The sequence below is a fragment of the Oncorhynchus mykiss genome, chromosome 18 (assembly GCF_057628025.1).
Source record: "Oncorhynchus mykiss isolate SJ-2025 chromosome 18, ASM5762802v1, whole genome shotgun sequence".
In the NCBI taxonomy this organism is placed as follows: Eukaryota; Metazoa; Chordata; class Actinopteri; order Salmoniformes; family Salmonidae; genus Oncorhynchus; species Oncorhynchus mykiss.
Window position 1 is genome coordinate 22,957,125 of NC_143039.1, and position 12,548 is coordinate 22,969,672.

A 12,548-nucleotide genomic window follows, 5' to 3' on the forward strand; every position below is an offset into this window, starting at 1 on the left:
AACTAGACAAGTCAGTTAAGAACAAATTCTTATTTACAATGACGGCCTAGGAACTGTGGGTTAACTGCCTTGACTGATTTTTACCTCGTCAGCTCAGGGAATCGCTCTAGCAACCTTTTGGTTACTGGCCCAATGCTCTAACCACTAGGCTACCTGCCGCCCCAATTTGACCACCCTGTTGCAGGAGAACTTTCCAGCAATGCAGGAAATAAAAAAACGTGTAGTGTATTTGAGGTTTAAAAGGCTTCTGAAATTTGTAATTTCCACTTTGAAATTCAAGACTTGATTTTTCCTTATGAAAAATGGGTCATCCCCAACAAAAATGTCCATTAATTATAATCCACATAATAATTCACATGTCCTGTTGCTGCAGGATTATTTTCCTGCTGTAGCAAACTAGCTCAAATTAAGATCCTACATCTGTAAGAAAGAAAATAAAAGAGAAGTCCTGAAACACTGCTAAAGCCCTACCTTTGACAGTCAGGTAAACAGAGCTGAGGGTGTGTCCCAGAGCGTTGGACGCAGCACACACGTACAGCCCTGTGTCCTGATGTTTACAGTACATCACTTTGAGTGTGTAGTAACCCTCTCTGTCCTCAAACAGAAGGTGACGCCTCCCAGCCTCTAGGGGCGCTCCGTCCTTCTTCCAGATGATCTCAGGCTTAGGTTTCCCTGTCACGAAGCAGCGGAACTTAGCATGTTTCCCCTCCGACACCGCAAATTTCTTCACATTGGCAGAGTTCAGATTGGGCTCGTCCGGCTGTCTCGACAAACCGTGTCTTCCCATCCTGTGCCTCATACTACGAGGTGATGTCTGACCGTTGCTGTGCCCATTTGACATGGACGCCCCGCTCTCCTGCCGTTCCGGGACGAGCTCCACAAGCAGCACTGCGCCCGCCAGCGCCCCTCCTTGATTGTTATGGGCTCTGCAGGTGTAGACACCCCCGTCGGGCATCCTCGTCCGGAAGATCTTCAGCTGGAACCAGCCTCCGTCCTGGCTGCTGACGTTGAAGTGGGCGCTCTCGAAGATGTCGCTCAGCTTCTTCCCGTCCTTCTCCCACACCACCTGGGGCAGAGGGTTGCCCGACAGCTTACAGGAGAAGGCTGCGTCCTCGCCCCGGTCCACCCTCAGGGAGAGGGGCTTGATGAGGAAGTGAGGTCTGTCGTCTGACAGCAGGGGCTCCCCTTCATAGCGCTGCTTCTTTTTCTCCCGCTCACTCTCCTCTCCCTTTTCCTTCTCTACCGCTCCGCTCTGTTGGTCTACCGCTCCGCTCTGTTGGTCTACCTCTCCATTCCTCTGCTCTATCTCTCCATTCTGTTGCCCTCCATACTCCCTGTTCTCTTGCTGTCTATATTCCCCATTCTGGTTCTGTTGCCCCTCCAACTCACTGCTCTGTTGCCTTCTAAACTCCCCATTCCGTTGCCCCCCTAACTCTCCATTCTCCAGCCTGGTTTGCTGCACCCCATTGACCTCTTTCTGTTTCTGTACCCCTTCCTGCTCCTGACTGTTCCCCTCCACCTTCAGTGTGGCAGGGGCGCACGTCTCACCCACGCTGTTACTGGCCTTGCAGATATACTGGCCAGCGTCCTCCAGCCTGACCCCAGTGATGTGTAGGAAGTAAGCCTGGCCCTCCTCCGACAACCTGTAGCGTCCCTCTGACAGGATCTGTACATTCTTCTTCTCCCAGACCACCTCGGGACGAGGGTCGCCGCCGATCTTGCATTGCAGGACGGCATCCGTGCCACACTGTGCCGCCACGGGGCGCGAGTAGCCCAGTACACGGGGGGCACCACCGAATATGTCCATGTTGGCTTCCTGCGTCTGTCTCAGTCCGTTCTTCTCACTCTGATGGGCAAAACAAATGGGCTCCGTAGTAGAAGTCTCTTGTAGATTGTGCCACGCGGTCGTCTCTACCGCATTTCAATCTGCAGAGAAGATATGAGTCGTAGTACATTAACAATACAGTTACTACATAACTCTCACACAGTATCTAGTGATGTCTTTTATGCATAATTTAGCAATAAGGCCCGAGGGGGTGTGGTTTATGGCTAATATAACACGACTAAGGGCTGTTCTTATGCACGAGTGCCCGGATACAGCCCTTAGCCGTGGTATATTGGCCATATATCACAAACCCCCGACGTGCCTTATTGCTGTTACAAACTGGTTACCAACGTAATTAGAGCAGTAAAAATATTTTTGGGTCATACCTGTGGTATAAGGTCTGATATACCACGGCTGTCAACCAATCAGCATTCAGGGCTTGAACCACCCAGTTTATAATGCCTTACATACAGCCCATCAGATTTGTCTTGGAAGAAGTACTACAGCCTTTCACTCTGAATGTTTTGCATCTAGTGGACAATGTATTCACTGCTTTGTGATAACAGAAGGACATTGAATACAGCCCCAAGCTGAAGGACAGTGCTTTCTCCTCAGTCTAGTGGTGTTGACCCAGTAAAAGTAAAGTAGCGTCTCAGTCAGAACTGAACAGACCACAGCCCTCCCAGCTGGTGCTGTAGCTCAGCCAGAGGAGTATTTCAAGTAGTCTGTCCAAATAAAGACCCTGCCTGGAGGCCTTGTGTCAGATAACAGAAAATCCACACAGTAACATACAGTATCTACGCCTTTACTCTCCAAGATAAGAGCTCCTATACACTAAAGGGAAAATATGATACCTCCTGGGATTTTTGGATTACTGTTGATGTGCTACCTTACCTGAGAGACAGTCACAATCTGAATGCCCACAGGGATTGGGATCAGGAAAAGGGAACTCTAGAAATGCCTAATACTTGCTGTCATTGTTGCTATACTAGTAACCCCATATCAGGTTCAGCTATAGCCTTCCAAATGCATTGTGGTGCAGTTGATGTTCCTATAGTTTGTCTATAGCAGCTGTAGGTTTCATCTCTGGCATGGAGGGGCTATTTCCCAATACAGAGATAACTCTCTCTCTCTCTTACACGTGAACACATGGCATTTGATACTGCAGCCAATGTGTCTAGGTGCTGCAGTATATTCCCTCCAAAAGGCTGTCACACAGTACATTCTACTGGATCATGCCATTGACCCAGTTATCTATTTGGTTACCATGGGGGCAAAGATCCTGTTGATAAAGAAGCTATTTTATCGACTTCCAGTGTTCTCCAAGAGTTGCTGCATTTCCTCTTCCCTCTCATAGGTGAGGTGAAATGATACACAATCCGCGTCGCTTAAATAATGATACAATCGTACAAACTATGATAATCAGAAACTTACCAGTGATTCCAGAGTGACACTTCCTTTGTTCCACATTGACAATATAGCCCACAAATCAAAGCCACTCTTCAGAATCTCCCGTCAGGGTTCAAGAAGACTTGGACCCCATTGATTGGAATGACTTTTGACCCAGGTGTAAGTCTGGTTCCGCGTCCCTTAAAATGGCCGCTGTCTCCTCTGTCCGGTAGGGATATGTTTCCCGCTCTCAGTGGTCTGCTGCAGTCCTGCTCTCTCACTAAGACAAGAATGTCTCTCAAGATGCCCTGACTAAATAAAAGCTAAATGAGTGTCTTGATCAGCATCAAACAGATCCACAGCTCTCAAGGCTCGCCCTGTTGCTGTATCTGTCCATCCAGTGAGGTGGCTGTGGCTTCTGGAACTGGTGGGGGTCTGGAGCTCCTGTACAGGGACCACACAATCCACTCTGACTGCCTGGTGGTTTCCGTCACCCGGTCCTAAGGCACCCGGTGTGTCAATGTCAGGGAGAGAGAGAGAAAGAGAGAGAGGGGGAGGGAGACGAACAACTGTTGCCCTGCCACTGCTAACCGCCCCTAAAAATACCACAGGTTTTGATGACAGCCAGTCAGATAAGTCTTGGCCCTCCATTCACAGACCCTACAGGAGCTAAAGATAGACAGAAGCACTGAGCAGCACTGCTCTGTGACTGATCATCAGCTTCCTAGAGATACTCTGTTTAATCTCCACAGAGGACACCCCACCTGCCAAGACAGTGACTCCCGGCATCAAGCACACTAGCTCATCATCCGTAAACACAGACGATGTATGATGTGTCATTGACATAGATGTTTAAATGTACATTCTGGAAGTGCAGTTGATAATTGCTGAGCTCAAACTCTGCTTATAAACAATTGGTGAAGCATTTAACCTTTCACTGCAGTGAAAATCAGGGTCACAGAGTGATTCTTGTTAGTCTTAAACAAATCTGCTTTGAAACAAAAGTATACACCTCACACACATGGTTATGGGATTAAAACAATAAGACACCTGTACCATGTCAGATATAGAGTTGAAATGTATTACATCTTGATTTTGCATCCCAATATAAATATCCACATAAATAACTAAACATATAGAGAGTCAATCATTACTAACACTGCATATGCTATGGTAATGGCCTCCACTATTAGTATCTGTCAGTCCCAGCCCCCAGCCCCCCAATCACCAGCCCCCCTTCCCCAGCCCCATGCCACCTCATGCCCCCAGAGCCTCACTCTGGGTTAGCACACATTGTTTATTAGAGGTGTATGTAGGATAGTGTTATTCGTCAGAACCCATTACCGTCCGGCACATCAGAACTTCCTCACCACCCGAGTCACCACCCGAGTCACCACCCGAGACTGCCATGACATCTGTTTCACAGAAATACAATACATACAGCTGGTGTTGTTTCATGGAAACACAATAAATAAAACTGAGGTCACTGAAGCACTTTGAATTGTTGAAGTAGCTACAGCTTAACTACCACAACACGTACTATGGTACGACCACAGACATGTAAAATATGTTCTATTGCACTACGGATGGGTCCATAAAAGTCTACATGGCATGGAGAATCCTGTTTGTTTTACACATTCAATTTATATAGGAGCTACAATGGGACTTTCCTTTCTTCTGTCCCGTTCATGTCAAAAGAGGTAAACTACAAACTCTCTATGCTTGTATGGTGAGAGACTGGGCCCATAACAACAGTTTGACTACAGCTTGTATGGTGAGAGTCTGGGCCCATTACAACAGTATGATTACAGCTTGTATGGTGAGAGACTGGGCCCATTACAACAGTATGACTACAGTTTGTATGGTGAGAGACTGGGCCCATTACAACAGTATGACTACAGTTTGTATGGTGAGAGACTGGGCCCAATACAACAGTTTGACTACAGCTTGTATGGTGAGAGACTGGGCCCATAACAACAGTATGACTACAGTTTGTATGGTGAGAGACTGGGCCCATAACAACAGTATGACTACAGCGTTGACATACAACCCCCACATTCTCAGACGATAGCGGAATGTCCACCACAGCCAATCACAAACACTTGGCATCAGAGGAAGATGACCTCCGGAAGGTCACATGCTGTAGCTTCAGGATCCACTCATTTAGTTAGGATGACGATTGTTGACAACCCTCTCCACGTTGACCCTATTCGATCTAAATGGATCCACCATCATCATCATCCAGCTATTCCCTGATGTCTGTCTTTAGGGGTCTTTAAAGGTTGGCCTAGATCTTGGTTCTATATCTTAGTGATATCTACAAAGTGGGATATGATATAATGTGGTATATGATATAATGTGGTATATGATATAATGTGGTATATGGATATAATGTGGTATATGATATAATGTGGTATATGATATAATGTGGTATATGGATATAATGTGGTATATGGATATAATGTGGTATATGGATATAATGTGGTATATGATATAATGTGGTATATGGATATAATGTGGTATATGATATAATGTGGTATATGATATAATGTGGTATATGATATAATGTGGTATATGATATAATGTGGTATATGATATAATGTGGTATATGATATAATGTGGTATATGGATATAATGTGGTATATGATATAATGTGGTATATGATATAATGTGGTATATGATATAATGTGGTATATGATATAATGTGGTATATGGATATAATGTGGGATATGATGTAATGTGGGATATGATATAATGTGGTATATGATATAATGTGGGGTATGATATAATGTGGTATATGATATAATGTGGGATATGGATATAATGTGGTATATGGATATAATGTGGGATATGATATAATGTGGTATATGATATAATGTGGGGTATGATATAATGTGGTATATGATATAATGTGGGATATGGATATAATGTGGTATATGACATAATGTGGGATATGATATAATGTGGTATATAATATAATGTGGGATATGGATATGGAGATATGGGATAAAGAATGTTTATTTTTACCTATCATTGTTGCATGTAGGAAATATCTATCTGACAAAAGGAGAAACCATAGTTTATATGATTTTGCTTGTTTTTTAAAACAATGACCCACCTGTCCATGTAAGGGGGCTGGTCCCTCTGACATTCACCCTCATGCAGTCATCTCTAACCAGCTGCTGGGTAAGAGGACAGTCATAGGAATCAAAAGCATAGTGTTAGATTCTGTTCTGAGATTGTATTTCAATATCAAACAGCAGTATGAAGGTTAATCTCTTCACAGGTCAGTCCTGATCCCCTCCATCCAAAATCAACAGCAGTCAGGGATGTACATTTTCTTTCTTAATCGGGAGTATTGAATAGTGCTCCCAACTTTGAAAAAGTTAGGAGCAAAAAAAAGAGAAAAAGCGATTGATTTAAAATAATTAAGATCTACCATTTGGCCATGAATTATCTGAGTTTGTTTGGGTTGACAGCAATGGAGTAGGCAAGAGCACAAACAGATCTGGGGCAAGGCTACCGCTTGAGACAAGTGGTTTTCTGCATTTACAGGTGCAACCATAACTGTCCAAAGATGTTGTTCTCTAGTATGTGGTACTCATGCTGCATTCATAAACAAGTGGGAAGGTGGTATTTACCACATATGACTGGAAAAAAATGCAACTGGTAGTTAAAGCTGCAATATGTAACTTTTTGGGCAACCAGACCAAATTCACATTGAAAAGTGTGTTATAGATCTGTCATTTTCATTGAATATGTTCTATGTACCCTATTTCTATGCTCCCATTCTTAATTTTTGTTGTTGTCTTTTACTTTCTGTTTTGTACACAAGCTTCAAACAGCTGAAAATGCAATATTTAGGGTTATGGAAAATATATTTCACAGATGTTTAGATGGTACAATGATTCTCTACACTATGCTTACTTGTTTGTCACATAAACAAAAATTAAGCTAATTATTAGAATTTTAGCAACCAGGAAATGGCATAGCGATTTCTGCAAAGTGCATCTTTAAATACGAGTGGTAAACTGATCTAGCATCTCTGAGCTCTGACTTCTCCCACATGCTCTGACGTCACCTATTAAGGAAATTACCTCAATAACAGCATTTTTGGCAGTTAAATGCAACAACAAAACATTATTTATAAATAGCAATCTATTAACGTGGTTTTTGAACACTACAATTTGTTTACAAGCATGATAGCTATACTTTTAGTTTATAATTGACGCAGCTTGTTGGCCATTGGCAAATCGCCATTTCTCAGAGAGTTCAAAGCAGGTGAATGCATCCAACTAATATTTACGACTTCACAACTGGTAATTACCACCTCCCCACTTGGTTATGATTGCAGCATTAGAGACTGCGGTAGGCCTAACGATGCCTAATCAGCCCTGCCAGTGCTCATGGTTGTCATAGATGCAAAGAGACCACTGATGCAGCTACCTCGCTCTCCAACCAGGGTGCATGAAATGAGGGTCAAACATAAGTGAAGAGGAAATTCAGCAACTTTCGGAGGACAATGGATGTTGAGAAAAGTGCTTATTGTTATTGTTAATGTAAAAACTTGTTTTGGCCCTTCCCTCTTTGTTTAGAGATCATGTGTGAATTTAGGTATGCTAACGTTACCTCTAACTCTCTCACTCTCCCTCCCCTCCCAGAGGACCTGAGCCCTGGGACCATGCCTCAGGACTACCTTTCTGGATTTTTGTTTTAGATTCCGTCTCTCACAGTTGAAGTGTACCTATGATGAAATTACAGACCTCTACATGCTTTGTAAGTAGGAAAACCTGCAAAATAGGCAGTGTATCAAATACTTGTTCTCCCCACTGTGTGTACGTTTGAACATCTTGGCCATGTACTCTTATAATCTCTACCCGGCACAGCCAGAAGAGGACTGGTCACCCCTCAGAGCCTGATTCCTCTCTAGGTTTCTTCCTAGGTTCCTGCCTTTCTAGGGAGTTTTTCCTAGCCACCATGCTTCTACATCTGCATTGCTTGCTGTTTGGGGTTTTAGGCTGGGTTTCTGTATAGCACTTTGTGACATCTGCTGATGTAAAAGGGGGCTTCATGAATACATTTGATTGATTGATTCATATACATGAAGGAGGCCTGTAGATATTTCCAAATGGCCTCCCGTGATGTGATTACCAATCACCTCAGGTTTTGTATCCCCATTGTGACTGGTCCCTGAACTCACCGGAGGCAATTTTGAAATATATATAAACCTCACCTTCATTTTCTTCTGTAAAAACCAAAGAGATTACACCTTGATGAAGGTTAGGGCCAAAACCCGTAGGTTTTATGGTTGACAACAAAGAAACTATTTTATCAACTTCTAGTGTTCTCGGAGAGTTGCTGAATTTTCTCTTCACTCTCATAGGTGAGATGAAATTACACAACGTATCACCTTTGCACATAATGTGCGCCGCTTAAATAATGATACAATCGTACCGGACACAAAACAACTATATGATACTATTAAACTTTTTTTGCTAGCAAATGGCAAAAAAATATGATTTTATAATTCAATGTTTTATCATGACTATTTTTCTAGTCAGAGTTGGACATATGTGTGCTAAACACTCTACCCCACCACTGGCAGCCTCATTCTAACTACACTTGTCAGAAAGAGATACTATGGCTATACTTCTGGCAGAAGCACAGAGACTGGTCTCCTCACTTCCCTGTAGTGAGAGAGTTATAGAACTGCTGTCCTTATCTGTGCAATGTTTGAAATAAAAGACATGTCCTTTTCAGGTTTCCCTTCCTGTGGGCCTTTTGTTCAAAATTCATTTGGTAGTTCTTGATTGAGTTAGTCAAAGCATAGTCAAAGGATATAGATCCCTTATTTGATTGTAAAATAAAATGCCATTCACTAGGGACATGTCCCCTAACACACATTCTGAAATTGCATTTTTGTCCCCCCCCAGTTTTATAATTGGAATGTGATACTAAACGAGGCAACGATGTGCTTTAGGACCATGTGGATGCCTCCGAGCGGTCGGGTAGGCTGTTTGGAATGTTTATCCTACTGGATTAAAAAAATATACATATATTAAACGTTATACTAATAACGTTCATATGCAGTCACAGTTTAAGTGGCACCTTGAAAATGTCACTTCCTGTGCTTTGACTGCCCAAGTTGTGGAGGAAGATGGATGGAGTCTGGCTCTGGAATGAAGGCCCTAGAAACACAACGCCTAGATACACACCTCCAGGCTACATAGCTGAGCAGCGTGGTGAAATCTCTCTGAAAGACGAGTGGACCTGCCTGTCTACGTGTGGGGACAAGATCGAGGTCGAAATGAGGTACCCGGGGATTCAGAGTTTCAGACGTGCAAGCTAACCTAACACAGGAATAGACTAGTCATTTAAAAACTCATTGTACATGGTTCACCTCTCAGAAACGTCAGGCATGTTCTGGCAGCACTCTAAGATTACATGATGACCTTGACATTTTGTGTGAGTTTCCTTGGCTTACTGAACTAAATGACAGGCGAGGAAAATTGGCTGCGTTTCGCAATTCCTGACTTGTTAACAACCGTGACTATGTTGACCCTCCTGAGAGGAGAGTGAGAGTCATTATGGCTGTCAGTTATGTGTCTTGTTTCCTGCACTTCCCTTTGGGATAAGACAACTATTCCATTCTATTGTATTATATTACATTCTATCCTATTCTATCCAATTCTATTCTATTGTCTTCAATCCTATTATATCCTATTAAATTCTATCCAATTTTATTCTATTCCATTCCAACCATTCTATTATATTCCATTCCATTCTAGTCCATTATATTATTTTCCATTATATTCTACTCCATTCTATTCTATTCTAGCAGCTCAAGCCAAGCCAAGGGTAGGATTGCCCTCTACTGACAAAGAAACGCCATCACTGATCAATTGGTCAGCAGATCTGACCACACCACACATAGAGTACTGTCGCTAGCAGTGCAAGGCTGAACTACGCAACCTGCATACAAACTACATAATGTACAATTAATAACATGGGCATATAATGTCCGCTGACATGACATGAAACATATTTAACATTTGCTTGAACAGTATCAATAAATGCCACTCTTTAGGGATTGGGAAATCACTCTTGAAAAGCAATTCAACTGGCCATACAGGGCCTTCGGAAAGTATTCAGACCCCTTGACTTTTTCCACATTTTGTTACGTTACAGCCTTATTCTAAAATGGATTAAATTGTTTCCCCCCTCATCAATCTACACACAATTGACAAAGTATGACAGGTTTTAAGAAATGTTTGCTAATTTATAAAAAACAATTAAAAACGGAAATATTACATATACATAAGTATCCGTTACTCAGTACTTTGTTGAAGCACCTTTGGCAGTGATTACAGCCTCGAGTCTTCTTGGGTATGACACTACAAGCTTGGCACACCTGTATTTGGGGAGTTTCTCACACAGCTGCACAGCTATTTTCAGGTCTCTCCAGAGATGTTCGATCGGGTTCAGGCTCTTGCTGGGCCACTCAAGGACATTCTGACACTTGTCCTGAAGCCACTCCTGCGTTGTCTTGGCTGTGTGCTTAGAGTTGCAGCCCCATTGTAAGGTGAACCTTCACCCCCAGTCTGAGGTCCTGAGCACTCTGGAGCAGGTTTTCATCAAGGATCGCTTTGTACTTTGCTCCGTTCATCTTTCCCTCGATCCTGACTAGTCTTCCAGTCCATGCCGCTGAAAAACATCCCCACAGCATGATGCTGCCACCACCATGCTTCACCGTAGGGAATGTGCCAGGTTTCCTCCAGACGTGGCGCTTGGCTTTTAGCCAAAGAGTTTAATCTTGGTTTCATCAGACCAGAGAATCTAGTTTCTCATGGTCTGAGAGTCCATTAGATGCTTTTTGGCAAACTCCAAGTGGGCTGTCATAAGTGGGCTGCCACTTTATCATAAAGACCTGATTGGTGGAGTGCTGCAGAGATGGTTGTCCTTCTGGCAGGTTCTCCCATCTCCACATAGAAACTCTAGAACTCTGTCAGAGTGACCATCGGGTTCTTGGTCACCTCCCTGACCAAGGCCCTTCTCCCCCAATTGTTCAGTTCGGCTCTAGGCAGAGTCTTGGTGGTTCCAAGCTTCTTCCATTTAAGAATGATGGAGGCCACTGTGTTCTTCAATGCTGCAGAAATGTTTTGGTACCCTTCCCCAGATCTGACACAATCCTGTCTTGGAGCTCTACGGACTATTCCTTCGACCTCATGGTATGTTTTTGTATACATTTGTTCAAATGTCTCAAAATCTGTGTTCGCTTTGTTATTATGGGTTTCTTTTTTAAATTTAACCTTATTAAACTAGGCATGTCGGTTAAGAACAATTCTTATTTTACAATGGAGGCCTGATGAATTTGTTTTATTTAATCAATTTTAGGTTAAGGTTGTAACATTGCAAAATGTTGAAAAAATAAAAGGGTCTGAATACTTCCTGAAAGCACTGTCTGTCTTCATTAGAGAATATTGGTTTCCACATGTAGGCTTTAACAGTGTGGGTGGGTTGATTTAGTGCTAGAAGGACAGACTCACTACACACTGCACACTGCACACTCACTGTCTGTCTTCATTAGAGAATATTGGTTTCCACATGTAGGCTTTAACAGTGTGGGTGGGTTGATTTAGTGCTAGAAGGACAGACTCACTACACACTGCACACTGTACACTCACTGTCTGTCTTCATTAGAGAATATTGGTTTCCACATGTAGGCTTTAACAGTGTGGGTGGGTTGATTTAGTGCTAGAAGGACAGACTCACTACACACTGCACACTGTACACTCACTGTCTGTCTTCATTAGAGAATATTGGTTTCCACATGTAGGCTTTAACAGTGTGGGTGGGTTGATTTAGTGCTAGAAGGACAGACTCACTACACACTGCACACTGCACACTCACTGTCTGTCAGCTAAGCAGCTTTTCCATTCTCTCTGGGTGGAATGCAGGGTTTAGGGGCATGTGTTGTATGCCATCATGTCTCAACATGGGGACATGTATAAGCCAACTAAATGCTGATAATACCGTTTTCCTGCAGCCTTTGATTAGGTTTAGTCAAATGAGTCTTGGTGTACAGAAAGCTTATTGAAGAACTTGCATATTGTGTAAATAATTGTTTGACTGTGCCCTAGGTTAGCTTACCTGATTTTGAAAAGTATGTGGATATCATGAAGTCATAAAAGGCGCCAAATGTCAGTGTGTTCAGTATGTATTTTAGATTGGACCTGTCAGTCACGGAGGTTTGGATGAATCTGCCAAACGTAGGATACTTAGGACCCAGGGGAAAATCCCGTCGATAAATTGAGGGTTTGTCCATAGCGCCCGC

At 43.0% G+C, this 12,548-nt stretch overlaps 1 protein-coding gene across 1 annotated transcript in view; it reads right to left on the minus strand.

The window, feature by feature from the left end:
- LOC110495436 (obscurin-like protein 1) overlaps nucleotides 1-3,769 on the minus strand; it is a 52,724-nt gene extending 48,955 nt beyond the window's left edge. Inside the window, exons 1-2 of the mRNA XM_036951937.2 lie at nucleotides 3,260-3,769; nucleotides 472-1,926 (exon numbers count right to left, since the gene is read on the minus strand). Of these exons, the coding sequence (XP_036807832.2) occupies nucleotides 472-1,807 (1,336 nt within the window). The 5' untranslated portion in view covers nucleotides 1,808-1,926; nucleotides 3,260-3,769. The remainder of the gene's footprint in view (nucleotides 1-471; nucleotides 1,927-3,259) is intronic.
- Nucleotides 3,770-12,548: the final 8,779 nt, after the last annotated feature.